General features: G+C 35.9%; 3 protein-coding genes across 4 annotated transcripts in view; 1 reads left to right on the top strand and 2 right to left on the bottom strand.

The window, feature by feature from the left end:
* The window catches only part of PEX1 (peroxisomal biogenesis factor 1), a 42,521-nt gene extending 38,367 nt beyond the window's left edge, over window positions 1-4,154 (bottom strand). Inside the window, exons 1-2 of the mRNA XM_070728240.1 lie at window positions 3,911-4,154; window positions 886-1,029 (exon numbers count right to left, since the gene is read on the bottom strand). Coding sequence (XP_070584341.1) covers window positions 886-1,029; window positions 3,911-4,024 — 258 coding nt within the window. The 5' untranslated portion in view covers window positions 4,025-4,154. The remainder of the gene's footprint in view (window positions 1-885; window positions 1,030-3,910) is intronic.
* A 168-nt stretch (window positions 4,155-4,322) lies between these two features.
* On the top strand, window positions 4,323-10,181 carry RBM48 (RNA binding motif protein 48). Of its 2 annotated transcripts, none has more exons than XM_070728238.1 (6): window positions 4,323-4,508; window positions 6,912-7,060; window positions 7,255-7,400; window positions 8,006-8,556; window positions 8,713-8,849; window positions 9,056-10,181. In XM_070728238.1, exons 1-5 carry the CDS (start codon window positions 4,389-4,391, stop codon window positions 8,803-8,805), a joined length of 1,059 nt encoding a protein of 352 aa, XP_070584339.1. In that variant the 5' UTR covers window positions 4,323-4,388; the 3' UTR covers window positions 8,806-8,849; window positions 9,056-10,181. The 2 variants fall into 2 exon arrangements, with proteins under 2 accessions (XP_070584339.1, XP_070584338.1); XM_070728237.1 differs by having other exon boundaries at window positions 6,870-7,060.
* CLXN (calaxin) lies at window positions 7,757-16,534 on the bottom strand. The gene is made up of 6 exons (XM_070728239.1): window positions 16,390-16,534; window positions 15,872-16,027; window positions 13,755-13,859; window positions 13,359-13,510; window positions 12,904-13,008; window positions 7,757-9,108 (listed from the first exon to the last, which is right to left on the bottom strand). The coding sequence occupies exons 1-6, from the start codon at window positions 16,445-16,447 to the stop codon at window positions 9,058-9,060; spliced, it is 627 nt and encodes a 208-aa protein (XP_070584340.1). The 5' UTR covers window positions 16,448-16,534; the 3' UTR covers window positions 7,757-9,057.
* Between the last annotated feature and the right edge of the window lie 3,998 nt (window positions 16,535-20,532).

Genomic DNA, 20,532 nt, shown 5'->3' with positions numbered 1-20,532 from the left:
CTCATGTTAAAGAAGTAGGGCAAACCACTCCATTCCTAGGCTGCCTGGTGTGATCCCAAAAGCAACCATTATTTTCAGGGCACCCAGAGTTTAATGGGGTTTTCACCAAGCTGTGCCACATGGTCAAGGAACAGAGCTGTCTACCCTCTTTACTCCCCCTAAACCAAGCTCCAGAGATCTTTGAAAGGTAAGTGCACAATGGATGACATGGGTGACAAAGGTGTGGGGCAAAGTGGGGCATTAAGTAGACAGAAAGCCTGCAGGGACCCAAAGGGTTGGGAAGTGGCACACCAAGTGCCTAAGGGGATGGGAGGGGGGAAGAAGGTAGGACATATGCTAGGCCTCGTAGGGGCTCCCCGGAGATCCCTTAGGGACCCCCTGCTTCACTAAACAACCTGCACATTTATTTAATGGCTGCATTCGAAAAAAGAAAGAGCGGGGCTCTGCAAATGAGATGATTGTGTGAGCACTTGATTTAATGACACTCATGACCAGTGAATGCAATAGGCAGGTTCTATTATAGTCTTTGGTTGAGGAATATCTGTATTGTTTCTGCATGTTCCTTTCAAACAATATTCTTTGTTGTGTGCAGTCCTTTGTTTGTGCCTCATGTTTGCATATCCCATAAGAAATGCACTTGATGTATATGCGCTTTGCAGGTGCAAAGGAAATAAATTAATATGAATGTATGCAACAATCATTTCAAAAGTTAACTATGTCATTTGAAATATATTTGCTAGCTCTCAGTATTTTATTAAGCCTAACTTGTAGACAATTTGATAATTTAATAAGAATCCAAATTTTGAAACTAATAACTGATGTATTCCATATGCATCAACTTCATATCCTACTTAAAATATACAAATAGAAGATTGCATTTCAAACCTGTTGTCCATCTTTGATGTCAAGCTTGCCTGCTAATTGTCTGTTTAGTTCCACAATATTTTCTTCTGTTTGACGATAATGTCTGGTTTCTATCCAACCCAAGTATACTGGTTGATTCCCCCAAGAAACTTTCACAATTTGATCCTATGAATTTTAAAAATAAATAATTTATATTAAACAAACGGGATATTTCATGTAAGTGGACAAATAGATACATATAGACCGGGTCCAAGAAAGAGTGGGATTTTTTGTTGTTGTTGTAAAATTAGGATATTCTGGTCTGATAAATTCAATATTTTCAAATATTGAGGAATTTCTTTAGGTATTAGTTTGAGGGTGCCAATCAATTTGGTATAACAAGAGATTTCTTTTTCCATGTGTTCAAATTTGAACTGTAAGTCTTGGGTTTTGGAATTTCTCCCCATTATTTTTCCTCAATCCTGCTATCGCCTAGTTTAGCAACAGCAAAGAATCAGACTTTTTTCTTTTCAATAACTATTATATCAGGCATATATCAACAAGATGCTTGTCAATTTGGACCTATAGGTCCCATAAGACCTTAACCCCCTTATTATTGTTAGTATTGTATCCTGGCCTTTTAACCTGTAACTGAAACATAAACACCTTCCTTCTCTGATTTTTCTTGCAACAGCAACATTATGTCAATTGGTTAGGCTAAGAATGACAGGTTCAATCAATCAGTGTCTCTATTTATAAAATACTCAAGGTTTGAGTTTTATTTATTATATTATTATTTTTAATATATTTTTCCTGCTTTTATGGGCTAATAGAATTCATGCTGCTCATTTTCCAGCCTTGCATATACAGTGGTACCTCTACCTACAAAAGCCTCTACTTAACTACTTTTCTAGATAAGAACTGGGTTTTTCCTTCTCAAGAACCATTTTCTCTTATCAAGAACCATTTTCCACTTACAAACTCGACCCTCTGAAAATGTACCCGGAAAAGGCAGGGAGAAGCCTCCATGGGCCCTCTCTAGGAATCTCCTGGGAGGAAACAGGGCTGGAAAAGGTGGGGTGAAGCCTCTGTGGGGCCTCTCCAAGAATCTCCCGAGAGGAAACAGAGCTTCCACCCTCCCTGTGATTTCCCCCAATTGCACACATTATTTGCTTTTACATTGATTCTTCTTACAAACTTTTCTACTTAAGAACCTGGTCACGGAACGAATTAAGTTCGTAAGCAGCGTACCACTGTATGCACAAATACTGCATCATATACTGTAGTATATCACCTGAACATTTTAAGTCTTGGAAGCACAAATAATACATCATATTTTGCTAACAGTCCTGTGTGGTTTCAGGTTTCTTAATTTTAGCTTTGTCAGCTTCAGCCTTAACAAGACCAGTTCTGATTGTAAATGATCTGGAAATGAGCAGCCGTTTGGAAGGTCCAAAGCTCTGGTTTTTGACATAAGCACTGGACTAGTGTAAGATTGATTCAAGGTTGTTTATAATTTAATGGCTTAGAATTTGGCAATTTCAGCTTTCAGCTCTTTGTTTTAAGAGTATTTGTAAAGTTAATACAGAACTCCCCTTTCTCCCTTCAATAATTATTACACTGCCCTAAGGTGCCATCCCATGGATATTACAAGGTATTTTCCCCCGAATGATTAAAAAACTAATTCTTAAAGGTGTCTACAACACTGAGGGGAGGGGGATGTGAGAACCAACAGGTCCAAAAGAAACAAACATAAAAAATATACTACATCAGATTTAAAACTCCTATTCCTTTAATAATTGCAGAAAGTTGCAATTGATTTCAGATCATTCTCAATACTGCAATGCTTGAAAAACCTATAGCAATGAAACACCACTTTCCCCTTCATTGACATTCGGTGTCATATGCCAATAATCCCCAGTGGGGGGCAGCACCTACTATTGAAAAATTTCAAATTGCCCAGCAAGATTAGATGAATGCTTATTTGGGAGAGCATGGCTAATGAAGATGATAAGGGTCTCTTGCTTGAGTCTGGGGTTGGATGAGAAGATGTCCACGGTCCTTTGTTAAGGTGTGCATACTGTATTTTTCAGAGTATAAGACACACCTTTTTCCTCCCTAAAAGAGACTGGTGCATCTTAATTCAGGTGCATCTTACACTCTGAATGTAGCTTTTTTTCCAGCTTTTCCCCCCAGCCCTAACTAGGTGCTAACAATCTTCCCAATTCTTAACTTGCAAGTTCTTTAATTGTTACTCTTTGTCAAGAATGTTTTCCAAGCTCTAAGTCTTTGCAGAGTTTTTTCATTGCTCTACTTGCTCTGAATATTTCTTTCCAGCCCTAACCAGGTGCTAATGATGTTCCCAGCTCTTACTGGATTGCAATCTCTTTCATTGTTACTCTCTCTGAATAAGGTTTTTTTTTTTAAGCCCTAGCCAGGGGATAAAATAATGTGCTGGAGTTGACCAGACTAAGGAGGCTAGCCAGATGAATATCATGAGCAGATTCTTTCCCTTATTTTCCTCCCAAAAAACTAAGGTGCGTCTTATATTCCGGTACATCTTATACTCAGGAAAAATACCGTAAGTGCACCAAGCATGCCTTCTGTTTCCTGTCCTAATGTTTTTCTCTTGTAAGTATCATGTATATGAACATTGTTATATCTTTGTATACTACCAATACTTGACAAAACAAATAAAGAAATAAATACATTATTCTGATAAGTTAGACTAGGGATAGGCAAAGTTGGCTCTCCTATGACTTGTGGACTTCAATTCCCAGAATTCCTGAGACAATCATGCTAGCTGAGGAATTCTGGGAGTTGAAGTCCACATGTCATAGAAGAGCCAACTTTGCCTACCCCAGAGTTAGACTTTTGACACTATCAGGAAGCAGACAAGAGTCCCACTTGCATGACTTGTCCAAGGTGCCAATAGCTCCATACTTGAATATGGAAAGATGTTGATAAGAAAAAGGATGCCGTGACTGGGAATGAACACTTCAACCTCACTAATCATGGGACACAAAACGAATGGAGGTCGGTAGACGCCTTGCTGAATTCCTTCTACCTGCTGCAGTCGGAGAGAAGAAACCAGCCCAGGCGGCAAGTGCAGAAAGCAGTTCTTGACGCCGCTCAAGGAGACGCTCGCCGCGGCTATTCCGAATCCTCCTGCCCCCAACATCTCCACCGACCCCTCCGGCCACCCACGGCCAGGTACCACAACTAGCCACCTTAAAAGACAAAACTACAGAAAGTCGCGACTCTTAGCCGTCATCAGACTGGCGAAAATACATGTTCCGGCTTCCGGTTTCATATCGTGTTTTGTTGGGTTTTTTCAGGTAGCCCTAACGGTCATAGGAGGCCCAGCTGTTTTTCTCTGCTGTGATTGGATAAAGTGCCACGGCTCCGCCTCGTTCCCTCGCAGCGGGTTCCTCATCGATTTCTTTCCGCCTTTCCTTGGAGTGGCCTTCGGTGCTGGGGGCGGGGGGGGAGGCGGACTTGGATGACGATTTGAAGAAGCGACAAGAGTGTGTACGGAAGTGAAGATGGCGGCGGTTGATTCTGGTGAAGACGAGGTCGGTGATGTCTGGCAGCATCACACACAGCAGGCGATCTGCGCATCGCGCGCCAAATACCGTGAAGGTCGGAGGCCGCGAGCAGTGAAGGTAAACGAGAAAAAGTTATCCCTTGAGCCGTTTCCTCGTTTTTTCAAATCCTCTCTCGGATACAAATACTTTGTTGAGAAATATTTGTATCCCAGAGGAACAAAGAAGCCTACAAACCGGATAAAGGCACATTTGTGCTTCCTTCCCTCCCCTTTTTGCTTACATATACACTCGTAGCACTTAAACGGGAAATCGAATCGAATAGAATAAAATAATACCGTTGGGAAAGGACCTCCATTTCATGCCATCTGAAATGCCCAATCTCTTATTAAAAAATGATGGAGCATCCCTAACTTATGAAGTCAAACTGGTCCACTGATTAATGTTCTCAGGGTATAAAGATTTTTATTTTTTTCTCCAACTTATACATAGATGAAAAGACATATATCTCATATATATCTATATATATCTACATGCATATATGTGTATATGTGTGTATACTTCTCAAAAAAATAAAGGAAACAATTAACCAACGCAATATAACTCCAAGTAAATCAAACTTCTATGAAATCAAACTGTCCATTTAGGAAGCAACATTGATTGATAATAAATTTCATATGTTGTCAGCGCATTCAGAGCAAAGTATTCAATGAGAATATTTCATTCATTCAGATCTAAGATGTGTTCTTTGAGTGTTTTCTTTATTTTTTTGAGCAGTTTATATATGTATATTTAAATATTCTCACTGTCAGGAAATTTCTCGTTATTTCTAACTTGGATCTCTGCCTGATAGTTTTCCAATCCCAATCTTTGTTAGCAATAGCACTTAGATTGTTTACCACTGTTCACCTCCAGTTGTGCAGTCCAGCTCCTCAGAGGCCACAGAACAGCATTGGTGGTGGGGGACCCTGTTCTAAAGTGTTGACTATTCCCATCAGCTTAGTGTCATCTGCAAATTTGATGAGCTCTCGTGTATCTCTTAATCTAAGTTATTTATGAAGGTGTTGAAAAGTACTGGGCCTAAGACAAAATCTTGAAGTACCTCATTGTATATTTTCCTCTATGTAAATACAGTTTCCTTAAAGACATGTTGAGTGCAGTTGATCAACTAGTTATTATTGTGATCCTTATTCCCCATTTTTCTGTCTTACCAAATAGTTGTGATCCACTTTGTCAAATGCCTTACTGAATCCAAGTATAGCTGAAAATGGAAGTTGTGTTTAGCTGTTACAATTGTTCCCTGATAAGACATTTGTCAATTTGTTCCTTTTTTAAACCAACATGAATTGTTACAATCTCTAAAGGGGTTAGATCTTTCTTGATTTGATGAGCATTACGCCAGTTTACCAACCCAAATAGAAGCAGTAGGCTTTTGAGTGATAAAATGTGTCTTCAGTTTTACTGCTTTAATCTTCACACTGCTTCCTATCTTGTGTGAAGTTACTATTGTATATTAATGTCCAAGGGCAAATTTGAATAATAATTTCCAATGTCATGACCAGGCTGCAAACCATGGTTGTTACTGGTCTGATGAGAACATTCATTTCTCTTGAATAATATAGTTTTTGAAGTATCCAATAGCAACTAATTGTATTTTGCCCAAATGCTATGAGCAATGATTTAGAATCCTTGCTATAATGTAGTTAATACTAATTCTTCTGATACTATATGTAAGATTCAGCAATCTTTAATTTCTGAACTTGGCTATATTCTTTTACCTACTACTTATGTTTTTTCCATTAATTTTTAAAATTTCATTTTACCTGATATTAGTTTCTTTTCCCTCTTTATTTGTTTGGTTTGTTTTTATTCTGTAACTTGTATTGTTACTTTTATTTAGTCTCATGGTATTAATAAAGTTTAATTAAAATATGATTGCTTAGGATAATTCATCAAACTAATCCATAACCAAACAAACTGTACATGTAGTCCTCAATTAACAACATTCCAAGTTATAACAGCTGTGAATAATGTTGCTTATGACTGGTACCCATCTGTTTAGTCTAGTCTAGTCTGTAGCATCCCTACAGACAATTTGGTTGCTTGGTAACTGGCATTGAAGGGTCATGTGATTGCCATTTGTGATCTTCCCAGCCAGATTCTAACAAGAAAGTCAATGCGGGAAGCCAGATTTGCATTAATGACCACATGATTCATTTAACAACTTCAGTGTTAAATTTTGGCACATAAAATCACCTGTGGCAATTCACTTAAAAATGGCCTTACTTAGCAATGGACATTCTGGTCCCAATTGTATTTACAGGCAGAGGACTACTATGGATGAATTTGATCACCAATGCTAAAATATCTACCTCCTGACACATTCTTTTAAAATTATTATACTGTATAAACAATTAATTTTAAAATAAAACAACTCAGTTAAATATATTAAAGTGTTATTAAAGTGATTTTGTTTTTCAGGTTTATACTGTCAATTTAGAGTCTCGATATTTGTTAATCCAGGGTGTTCCTGCATTGGGAGTTATGAAGGAGCTAATTGAACTTTTTGCTTTATATGGTACTATTGAGGAATATAATCCATTAGATGGATATCCAGCAGAAGAATTTACTGAAGTATATCTGATCAAGTTTTTAAAAATACCAAGTGCAAGGTAATTACTATTGCTTTTGTTCATGCTAGAATCCCTACTTGTTTGATATTGAAACATCTTTCATATATTAGTTTAATGTAAACCACAACAGTTATTTTTATATTATAAAAACATAACTTTCTGGATTTAAAGAGAACTCCAATAAGATTGAATTGTCTCTAACATTGTTTATAAATAACTTTTCTCTCTTTTAGGGCAGCTAAAAGAAAACTGGATGAGTGGAATTTCTTTGGCAGTTTGCTACATATATGCTATGCTCCAGAATTTGAGAGTGTACAAGAGACCAGAGACAAATTAAGAGACAGACGAAAATATATAGCAAAAGCAACCAATTTCAAAGGTTTGTGACTTTTATTGTTTTAAATCAATAAAAGGCAAGAGCCGTCAACTTTTGTAATTCCTCCCAAAAACCCAATATTAATTTGCCAAAGGAGTTATTAGTCAAACTTAGCTCAATGAGTACTTTACACACACACACACACACATTCTCATTAAGAATTCCTATTGCATTATTTCAAATATGTACGGCTTGGTATGAAAAAAAAGATGGGAGCAAACAAACACAATTTACTTTGGATTAAATGTAATTAATTTTCCTTTTTTTCATAGTTCATGTATTTATTTTATTTATTATTCCATTGTACATTTTTGCACAACTAAAAATAAACCCAACAAAAAACACACCTCAGAATGGTGGACATTTATGTAATTTATTAGCATATTACAATTCTTTGAAAATGCACATAGAATCATCACATCCAAACATAGCAGAACAGTGCTTTGAAGGGAATTTTTCTGTAACTGCCAACTAATATATGAAAACATTTTTTTCTCACTGCTCATCACTGTTCTCTGTTTTCAACCATGGTAATTAAATTAAAATTCACTTCAAAAATGCCTTTTTTACTATGCACTAACATAACACATTATTTTTTGTGTTTTAAGAGCCATCACTCAAGGCAAAACAGGATTCTGGTATATGTTCTTCGAAGACCATGCCATTGGATTGGGGATCATGGACCTCTAACACAGCCATTAGCAAACGGAATCCTGCGACATATACCCAGGACCCTTGTCAACCTTCCTGTTGCACATTATTAGTGGAGCATATTACATCTCCTGCAGAACAGCATTGCCAGAATATGTTAGTAGCACCTCACTCCTCTTATCGCTTTGCTACAACATCTGCATGCTTTAGCCAAAATATAAGAATGGATAAGAAGCCACAGCAAAGAGAACACAACACATTGGCTTGCTCGAAACTAGAAAAAAGGGTTCCATGTTATGAAGGTCTTGGAAGATTCATGCCCCGAACTACTCAACTTCAGGAACGAAAAAGGAGAAGAGATGAAGACCATAAACTTGCCCTTTTGGGAAGACAGCCTAGTAGTGAAGAAATCATTTTTGGGCCAAGGCTACCAGAAATACCTAAAATAGATATGGATGATGATTCACTGAACACCTCGGCAATCTTAATTCGCAATACGCTAAAGAAGGTGGGGCAATAATTATTCATTTAATGCTCTGAAAATATGTAGTTCTAACATCATTTATAATTTGTATATATTAATTATTTTGCAGTAACTTAATCCTTGCTATTCGGTTATGGATGCAAATAATATACTAACTCTATATTCTCTTTTTCAAATTAGACTGCTGATCCAGTTCAAACTTCAAACTCATCTGAAGAATTATTAGTGGAAAATCAAACAAAACCAGTAATAAAGCAGAGGCGGCGAATATAAATAATTCTGATCGCATGTTACATTTATATTTGATTCACAAACAGGTAGGCTCTGACTGTTTCTAGACAAAGAAATATGACTTCATTTGTTAACATGAAACAGTTCTTGTAAATTTAAAGTTATTATCCATTATGTTGAAGTTTATTGATGGCTATGAATGTTGTCATATTATTCCTGTGCTCCTAATGCTATCCTATGATTGGATCTACCCCAGCTGTGTTACATTTCATTCATTATATTTTACTTGCAGATCTACAACTCAGGAGCATCTTGGAAAGCTTGTGACTCAAAGGACATCCTGCACTGTAAAGAAAATAAACATTTTTTTTAAAAAAAAAAGCTATAACAAACTTACATTCAAAGAACAATGCTTATACATTTGGAAGATGTGGTTCAAAATTAGGTTCAATACCCCACCTTTAACTATCAAAATTTTAAAAACCTGTTTGGTGCCACGGTTAAAATGCTGGCTTCAAAACCAACAGACTTGTGAGTTTTAAATCTGTCTTAGGTATGAATGGCTGGACCAATCATTTCTCTGGGCCAGACATTCTCAGCCCAATGCCTCTTACAGGGTTGAAGATGTGGCAAAAATACAAGGCAGGAATAATAGGTATATTTGCCCCTTTGTATTTTATACAAAGAGATATAATAACAATCACCTCGTGTCACAATTTATTGAAAATTATTTGCTAAATTGCTGCTTTTTGAGAAATAAGAAAAAAGAGAATTTGAGAGGGGGGAAAGCCTAAGAATCAATTTTCAACAAATGAACCAGCAAACATGTGGAAAACTCTCAAAAACATCACCGGTCACAGCAAACCACCTTCCCAAGCTGAAGGAAATCAGCAACTGGCAGATGACCTGAATGTGTTCTACTGCAGGTTTGAAAAGAAACCACAACCACCTATCTGCATAACCTGCATCCCAGACACACCAGCAACAGCCAAATCCTCTATAATTGAATCCATCCCATTGAGTTTAGTGATCACAGAAAAGGAAGTGAAAGATCTATTTCACAGACAGAAGCCTGGAAAAGTACAAGGCCCAGACAAGATAACTTCTTGCTTAAAAGTCTGACGAATTGGCCCCCATCTTCTCCCAAATCTTGAACAAATCACTAGAGATCCTCTATGTTCCTTCCTGCTTCAAATACTCTACTATCATCCCAGTGCCGAAGAACCCCTCCATCAAGGAACTGAATGACTACAGAATGACTATTGTGTATGGTTTGTCTGAGTTGTATGGTTTTAATAATGCGTTTTTAATATATTGGATTTGTGATATTGCATTCTGTTGTGAACCGCTCCGAGTCCTCGGAGAGGGGCGGCATACAAATCTAATAAATAAATAAAAATAATAAATAAATAAATAAATGGACCAGTTGCTCTAACATCTGTAGTTATGAAAATATTTGAAAGGCTAGTGATGTTCCACTTGAAAACCATCATGGATCCACTGTTAGACCCCCCTGCAATTTGCATACCGAGCAAATAGATCGACAGATGATGCTGTTAATATGACTCTACACTACATCCTGCAACATATTGAATCTTCAATGACCTACGCTAGGGTCCTCTTTGTAAACTTCAATTCAGCATTCAACACCATCATACTGGACATTTTCTTAACCAAACTAAATCAGCTACAAGTATCTGAACACACTTGTAAGTGGATCACAAGCTTCCTAACACAGGAAGCAGCAGGTGAAACTAGGAAAAATCACATCAGATACATGTACAATTAGCACAGGGGCCCCCCAAGGCTGTGTACTCTCACCACTTCTCTACACCAATGACTGCATCTCAAATGATCCATCTGTTAAACTACTGAAGTTTGCAGACGATACAACAGTGATCGGACTCATTTGAGACAATGATGAATCCACATACAGACGGGAGGTTGAACAACTAACATGGTGTGACCGGAACAGTCTAGAACTGAACACACTCAAAACCGTAGAAATAGTGGTAGACTTTAGGAAAAACCCATCGTCCCACCTCTCACAATACTAGACAGCACAGTATCAAAGGTAGAGCCATTCAAATTTCTAGGTTCTATCATATCTCAAGATCTAAAATGGTCACAAAACATCAAAAAAGCAATGAAGAATGTTCTTTCTGCGCCAACTCAGAAAACTCAAACTGCCCAAGGAGCTGCTGATACAGTTCTACAGAGGAATCATTGAGTCTGTCATCTGCACCTCTATAACTGTCTGATTTGGTGCTGCAACCCAACAAAACCGACAGACTTCAGAGAATAATCAGAAATGGAGATAAAACAATTGCTGCCAACCTGCCTTCCATTGAGGACCTGTATACTACACGAGTCAAAAAGAGGGCGGTGAAAATATTTACTGACTCCTCACATCCTTGACACAAATTATTTTAACTCCTACCCTCAAAACGTCGCTACAGAGCACTGCACACCAAGACAACTAGACACAAGAACAGTTCTTTCCCAAATACCATCACTCTACTAAACATCACTCTATTAAATTCCCTCAACACTGTCAAACTTTTTACTAAGTCTGCACTTCTATTCCTACTAGTTTTTTTCTCATCTTTCCTAACATCCTGTATGACTAACATGTTGCTTGTATCCTAAGATTTTTATTAATATTGTTTCTTCATTGCTTATTTGACCCCTATGACAATCATTAAGTGTTGTACCACATGATTCTTGACAAATGTATCTTTTTCTTTTAAATGTACACTGAGAGTATATGTACCAAGACAAATTCTTTGTATGTCCAATCACACTTGGCCAATAAATCATTCTATTCTGTTCTAAACAAAAGATAAAAGATTTCCCTAACTACGTGAAGCTAGTTGCATCATTCTCTGGGTCTTCATTGGCCATCAATATTTTTGTTTCATATAATATTCTGTTCCATTATCAAATGACCCATAAACATAAAAGACATTTACTTTGATTTACAGAAATGCATGTGGTTAGGAAGTTTATATAACAACTAGATATTAATGTAACTGCAGGAAAATGTTTTTAATTGCCTTAATTAAATACAAGAAATTTATTGGAAGAGTTCCTAAACTGTAAGTTATCACATTACTCTTTGATGTACTTTTGCGGAAAAGTAAAAAAAAAAGACTGGTTAAAATGGTAAACCTTGTAAGAGATTTGTGTTTCTACAAGTGACAATACATGGGAGCATTTCATATTTTATATAAAACACAGGTCTATAAGAGTTAATCCCTTATCCCTATCCCCAGAAACATCTTTCTTATATCCTTACTCTAGGTGAATCTTTTAAGTTGGCATTCTCAACAGTAAACTAGACCAGTGTTTCCCAACCTTGGCAACTTGAAGATATCTGGACTTCAACTCCCAGAATTCCCCAGCCAGCATTCGCTGTCTGGGGAATTCTGGGAGTTGAAGTCCAAATATCTTCAAGTTGCCAAGGTTGGGAAACACTGAACTAGACAACCCATGATTCTTTGTGTCACCTTTTTAATGATTTTTTTCTTTGGTAAGAAATTACTCAAAACCTTCAAAAATGACAGAAATTGTAATACATTGCCTTCACTTCAAAAGTTGGATACATCAGATGTGCTTACCTTGAAAATAGCTTAGGTTGAATTATATAACAATCAAACTTGTCATCAGAAATGTTTTATGACATTTTGTATTATGTCATAATCTGCTTTATGATAATTATTGTATCACTGAAATTTTATAAGATTTGCCACATTTCAATTCCACATGAGTCATATGTTCCACATTTTGGATACATTTGAGGTACCTTGATTCAAAAATTGTTGCACTATGATGCACTGTTTCACCCCAATTAAAGGTAATGGGAACAAGAATTTTAATAGCAAATAGATAAAAAATATGGGAGAACATTATTTTAGATCGGGGAATGTTGAAATATAATTGGCTTGCTTGATGATCATTAAATGTCTCACATACACATATACAGTATAATGATTTTGATTATCCTTCAGTGACCATTCAAAAAAGCAGTTTAATACTTTTAGTTTTGTATTTAAAACATTTAGTTCAAATCTAGAATAGGAATACAGTTACTAATAAAATTACTAATTATTAATATACTTTGATAGACTTCATAAATACCTTCACATCAGGTAAACATGGTCCAAATGCTTCTAAGAGGAGATTTTCATCTCTTACTGCCCTTTCAAAATCCACATAAGAGACTTTGCCATCGTGATCATAGTCCTATGAAATAAGATACTTTAACTCATAAAATCATATTAACACTATAGCTTTATATATAATTATTTGGATTAAAATACAATTGGAATTAAATGTATGGTAGTTTTATTGGCATGGCAGTCAAATTTCATATAATTGCTACTGAACAAATTTATTTACTTTAAAAAATATTTTGGTATTGTTTCAGTAACTAATTTGCAATTGTTGAAGATTATCTATTTATTTACTCTTTGGCTGATTTCAATTCTGGCTTTTTTATCCACTAAGGATATGAATCCCAACTGAGTTAATTGGATAAACTATTAGTATGATCTAAACCTGATGAGTTATGTTTTTAAATTTATTATACTTGCCATTTTCTTCAGTGTTATTTCTACTAAATCTTTAATTCCTTCATCGGGATCTTCTTCTGATGGCTGTTTTAGCAGACTATTCTTCAGCATATGAAACATTTCTTCTCGTGAAATGTATCCATCACTATTCAGGTCATAAACGTCAAAGCAATCTTTAAAAGGCATAAGTACATTAATTGTATGCATGTCAAAATATCTTCCAGATAATTGAAAATAACAGTAACTAAATTATAGTTAAAGAAACCGATTTTGCAATAAATTAGACTAAATACACTGTACAGTATGTATGGTATGGATTATATAAACTACAATATAGTGTATTTTTACAATATAATAATGAATTTGCCCTAAAATCCAGATTAACATGAGCATTAATTTTTAATAGAAAAATGTTACATTTCATCTTTTCTTCCAAAGTCCCTCGAAGAAATATTGATAAGCCTTCTACCCATTCAGTTACGCTGACGCAGCTGTCATTGTCTTTGTCAAAAGCACGGAACACTGAAGGAAAAATACAAGATTATTCTAAGGTTTTAATTTAGAGTTGGCACTTATATTTAATTTATGAACATTGCCTATACCTAGGTATGTGGTCAATGTCTGACCTTAGACTTGACAATACAATAAAAGTAGTGAAACAGTAGTGAAACTGTAATCTCAAAATATAGTAATCCCTAAAGTTGTAATATTACATCATTAAATCTCAAATATATTTCACTATCAAAGCAGCTGTAGCCAGTCCTAAAATCAGACATCCCTTAAATAACTCTTCCAATACTTCTGCAAAATTAGACTATCTTCACAGTCTTTCATGTTTGAAACAAACTTTTTTGTATGATATGGAGGTCTGTATGTACTGTTCAAATCTGACTGATTCTCATGTTCTTAGAAAATTTTAAAAAGCAATTTCATATTATTTAATTAAACGTAGTGTTTAATGACGTTTTAATATTGCTATGTTCTTTTTAAAAAGCAAAATGGTTGAATATAGTTTGTGTTTAGAAGAGAGATCAATAGAAAATACCAGGGTTGTGGGCTACACTGGAACTTGAAGAATGTTCCACAATTAATAGCATATCTTTTCTATATTGACATGGAAATCTCAAGAAATGAAACTCAATTCCAAGGAGGTTTTATATTTTAGATCAGTGTTTTTCAACCAGTGTGCCGCGAGACATGGTCAGGTGTGCCGCGAAGCTCAGAGAGAGAAAGAAAAAGCAAGAGAGAGAAAGAAAACAAGAGAGAAAGCAAGCAAGAGAGAGAGAGAGACAGAAAGCAAGAGAGAAAGAGAGAGAAATAAAGCAAGAGAGAGAAAGAAAGAAAGCAAGAGAGATAAAGAAAGCAAGAGAGAAAGAGAACAAGAGAAAGAAAGCAAGAGAGAGAGCAAGAGAGAGAGAGAAAGCAAGAGAGAGAGAGAGAAACAATGGGAGGGAAGGTGGGAGAGAAAGACATAGAGGGAACTAGGGAGTGAGAGAGAAAGAGCAAAAAAGAGGAAAGAAGGAAGAGACAAAAAAAGAGGGATGAAGAGAGGGAGAAAAAAAGAGGGAGAGAAAGAGGGAGAGAGAAATAGAGCAAAAGGGAGGGAGATATTTTTTTGGTCCAAACGTTTTTTAGCGCCCCCCCCCCAATGTGCCCCATGGTTTTGTTAATGTAAAAAATGTGCCACAGCTCAAAAAAGGTTGAAAATCACTGTTTTAGATCATATACTGACCTACACACTGCACATACAATAAAGTGATTAATGTCCAAAGTTCACTTATATATCTATAGCTGAAGTTATTCTTATACTTCTACAGAACACTTGGATGACCAAGGCATGTCATGTTATCTGCCCAATTGCATCTTATAGATAATATCAAGTTCTTATACACAAAAGGAGAAGTTAACAGATACAAATCACATAAACAGAAAAATACAGATTCAATTGTGCAGCTATAACCATATCTTACATGATCTGGTACTTTCCATCTTGCGTGTTCCTATAAGCAAAAGGGTTCTTCAAAGGTTAGTGAGGTGTGAAAAGGGGAAGTTAGTACCAAAGCGTAGCTTTGCAGAATATGAAATGATGACTAAATGAATATGAGATAATGATTAATGTGTGTCTGCCTCAGAAGCATTTCCAGATCTTCATTAAAATTAAAATTTGCAGTTCTAGCTCAGCATCAATATAAATAGCACTATAAATATTATACTAGAGTGATTGCTATTTATTACATATTGCTATTATGTGGGGACATTAAAGACGCCAAATTATACAGTAACCCAAATACTACAATGATCAGGTAATGCTATCAACAGACCTCAGTATGAAGGAGAATAAATCCTACTCAAGGCTTATTCATTATGAATAATGAATCTTGTTAAGTAAAACTGATATGAATTTGAACTTCCATATGATTTTCAAACTTCATGAATGTATTACCCAGCATAGAAATGTTTTCCAAACTGCAATCTGAAACAGCTTCTCAAAAATATTTTAAAATACAATAATTTATGAGCATGGATTTAATCACCTCTGTCCATAATCATGTCATCTGTCATTCCAAATGTCACGTGTAGAATATTGCGAAATGCGTTGCGATCTAAACCAACAACAGCATGACGATCGCTGGGTTCAATATCCAGGTGGTTGAAAAGTTTAATGAGACATTCCACTTCAAATTTGTTAACTACAAAAGGAAACAGTGAAACAAAAGCAACAATGAAAGATGCATTTGTTTATCAACCAATATAAATTTGAATTTCCGGTATTTAAATGCAGGGGTCTCCAACCTAGGCAGCTTTAAGACTTGTAAACTTCAACTCCCATAATTCCTCAGCCAGCAAAGACTCCCTGCTCTAATGTTGCCATCCTCGGTTCTCCGCTGGCAAGGAATTATGGGAGTTGTAGTTTCAGCATCCCCGGATGGAAAGCTCGATCGTATTTCCAGTCGAGATAATAATAATATAATTATCACTGATCGGTTAATGAACTCAGGAGCAGCTGTGTTTAAAGAGCTGCAGAGGAAAGAGTAAACCCACTTTCACTCACAATGTTTAGCGGTTTTGCACAGGGACTCGGTAAGCTTCTGCAGCTTCTTTCTGTTCATTTTGAGCTTTGTGGATGCCGCTGGGCCCGGTTGTCACAAGCCAAGCTGTTTCCATGGCAACAACAGGAAATGTTGCCGCCGAGGCCGGATGTAATGAGCTCAAGGCTAGCTAATAGACCGGGCCGGCGCGTTTCATTATTTATGGTTGTGGGAAGGTAAAACCCGGCTTTGGGGCTCTGAACTGACGAATTCCTCTGGTTTTACATAGGGAGGAAGGGAATAGAGCTGGAAGGGGCCTTGGAGGTCTTCTAGTCTAGCGCCTTGCTCAAGCAGGAGAACTTACACCATTTCAGACAAGTGACTGTCTATAATAGTCTCTTCGTAAAAACTTCCAGTGATGGACCGCCCACAACTTCTGCAGACAAATTTATTCCACTGGTTAATTGTCCTCATTGTAAGGATGTTTCTCCTTAATTTCAAATTGCTTCTCTCCTTGACTAGCTTCCATCCATTGTTTCTTGTCCTGCCTTCTGGTGTTTCTTTTTAGCAGTCCCTGAAATACTGCAATACCCCTAATTTTTGTTTCTTTATAGACTAACCAAACTCAGATCCTGCAGCCTTTCTTCATATTTATTTTATTTTATTTTTTATTTATTCTTTGTCCAATATACAATACATATGGAAGAGAATAGACATTAAGTAATATATATAACGATAGAAAATAAAAAGAAGAGAAGTAGATGGGAGGGAGGGAATATATATGATATAAGAGATAAGGAGAGAATATATATGATATATAAATATAAATATATATATATATATATATATATATATATATATATATATATATATATATATATATATATATATGGAAAGAATATATATGATATATGAGATAAGGAAAGACAATTGGATAGGGGACGATAGGCACATCAGTGCAGTTATATACGCCCCTTCCTGGCCTCTTCTCTGAATTTTTTCCTCAATTTTGTTGTCAACATCTTTTTCGTAGGTTGGTGACCAAAATTGAGGAATCCCAGGCTAGATGGGAGAGGCAGAAAATCTCTGCAAAAGATCCACCCAGGGGAAATTGGAGCTCCCAATCTACCCTGGGTGGATCTTTTGCAGAGATTTGAAGCAAAGGCATTTTCCGAATGGAATTGCAAGCCAACATAAATTGAAGATTTTAAAAAATGGCTATAACGGGTAGTCCTCAACTTTCAATAGTTTATTTGATGACCATCTGAAATTACAATGGCACTGAACCAACAGACCTATGACTGTTTTCACACTACCGTTGCAGCATCCTCATGGTCACATGATCAAAATTCAGTTAATTGACAACTGTTTAATATTTATGATGGTTACAATAGCCTAGGTTCATGTCAACGTTTGTGACCTTGTGACAAGCAAATTTGTTGAGAAAGACAGATTCACTTGACAACCATCTTCCTAATTTAACAACTTCAGTGATACACATAACAATTGTGACAAAAAATGTCAAATGGAGTAAAATTCACTTAACAATAGTCTTGCTTAGCAACATAATTCAGTTATGACCATAAGTTAAGGATTACATGTAATTAGGAAAGAGCTTCATTAATTCATCACAGCCTTCTTGGTAAGATAGAAAAATGTGGGATAGACAAAATCACTATCAGGTGGCTTTGCAACTAACTGACCAACTGCGCTTAGTATATAACCCTCAATATAAGTACATCTACATGAAGGGAAGCATGCATTGGAGTACTCCAAGGTTCTGTCTTAGGCCTAATACTCTTCAACATCTTCATAAACAATTTAGATGAGAGGATAGAAGAGGAATTCATCAAATTTGTAGAGGACACCAATCTGGGAAGAATAGTCCAGTTTAGAAGAATGATCTTCATAGACTTAAATACTGAGTGCTATCCAACAAAATAAAAAGTCAGTAGTAAGAAAAACCAAATCACAAGTATAGAATAAGTAGAATGTGGCTCAACAATGATAACTATGAAAAGGATATAGGAGTCCTAGTGGACAACCACTTAAATATGAGCCCAAAGTATGCTGTAGCTGCCAAAAAAGCCAATGATAATGGCAGATGTCCATCTAAACCAGGTGTTCCCAGCTGTCTAGCTCATTGTCCTCTTTATAAAATTTAAGATTGCTCATAGACCCTCAAGCATGTATTATATGAAAATAATAAAGTCCACTTTAATAATATGAATAGTAACATTGATTCATTGGATGTTTTCATTTACTCTTGAAGGTCAATATTGATATTTTGGAGAACCTAATATAACAGTTAAATATCTTGTGAATTAAACTTGAACCTTGATGGTTATGTTAACACCATGCTTTGGCATCAACATGATCTGTGATCCCCATTTTGGGCATATATTATATACAGTATATAAATATATTCAATTTTTGAAAAACTATGCATTACTCTAAAATTCACAGGCCCAAAGGAAACCCGGCACACCCACTCTGAAATAATTCCCAGAAATGATAACTTCATCCAAAATTCCTAAAGTATTTTATTTTACTTTATAATGTAAAATGAAGGAGCTTGTCAATAATGAAACAAAACTCTCATCAAGCTTACACAAAGGTGGTTATTGAAATGGATGTCCAAATGCCACCTCTATGTTGGTTGAGGCAGGCAGGATTCCCTTGGTACCATTTGTTGGGAGTCAAAGGAAAGGGAGGGTTTTGCCTTCTCTTTCTGCTCAACATCCCTATGTACAATTGGTCGGGCAGTGTGTGACACAGAATGCTGGATTCACTGGGCTTTGGCCTGATTCAGTATGGCTCTTCTTATGTTCTTATGTTCTTTAGAATGTTCAAAGATATTGTTTACTTATAGCCTGCTTGTAAGAATATAAAGAATAAATATCTACAAAATTATTTGTCCCATTGATTAATAAAATTTGCAACCAAGTTCTAATTAAAGAATTTACCTAGCTTTCTAATAGCAGATTCCTACAGTACAGACTCAACTAATCTTTGTATTTTTATGATGTTTTATGTACTCAGTGAACTGGAAGATTTAAGATTATTGTCTCTGAAGATCCATACAGATTCTCAGTCATCCAGGTCATGGTTGTCCCAAAGTTGCTTTTTCAAAAGTATATTTATAACAATTCACATTAATTCTGATCTGTTACTCAATTTATTAAAAAAACTCATTCTATACTGCTTTAAAAATATTTTGGAATTTATTCTACATTTTCAATATAGGCTTTGTATGCATTTGATATTTAAAAGACTTATAAATTAAGACACAAGCATCTGCCCAATACCCCTTACATTATATGCCATCAATTATATACTTTTAAGTGTAAATCCACATGATTTTCCCTTCAGAACATTTCAGGACAACAGGGATTTGAACTTAACCTCTTTGCTACAATCACCAATTGCATCTCTAATTATACTAATGAAACAATATTAAAAAGAATCAGCTCAAAGACAGAAATGGCAAAAAGCCCTTTCTTCTAAATTAAACAGAAATATTAATATTTATTTAATGTTCTAAGCATACAACTCGTGAAACTGTAGCCGAGGATCTTTTTAGGACAGTATCCAATATTCTGGTAACTTAAATGTACAGTATATGTAAAGCGTTATCTTTTATGCCTTAGATTACTTTAAAATTACTTTTGCACTTCTTGTTTGCTGTCAAATTATGTTGGGCTCTATGTTTTTAAAAGCCCCAATTAACATTTCAGTATTTCCCCAAGCTATATGTTTATTATTACTAATTAGATTTCCCTCCCACAGCCATCAGTTTCCCACACTCATCTCAAAATAAGAAGCATTATTATGAAATGCAATATGGATAATTTTACTGTTTGGCAAAATGAAATGTTACATAATTAGAAAAGGAGTATTGAGGGGCTAGCAGAATAACTAAAAGACATTCTTCAACTTTCCAGGAAGGTGACTCTGCCAGAGAAATAATGAGCTGAACTCCATGCCTTGCCCAGGGGTGGTTCTACTTATAGTACCTTCCCACCAGTTCACATCATGATGGAAGTGCATGATTTGTGTGCATGCTCAGTACTTAAAAAAAAAAAACCACCTTTCATTTTACAAACAAGACAAGGAGCATGGAAAACAGTTGCAGATTGACAATTCAATCTGCTGCGCCTGATCAC

This window comes from Erythrolamprus reginae, chromosome Z (genome assembly GCF_031021105.1).
Source record: "Erythrolamprus reginae isolate rEryReg1 chromosome Z, rEryReg1.hap1, whole genome shotgun sequence".
Lineage (NCBI taxonomy): Eukaryota > Metazoa > Chordata > Lepidosauria > Squamata > Dipsadidae > Erythrolamprus > Erythrolamprus reginae.
Note: the sequence above shows the minus strand (reverse complement) of the source record. Positions and strands in the feature narration are given on the sequence as shown.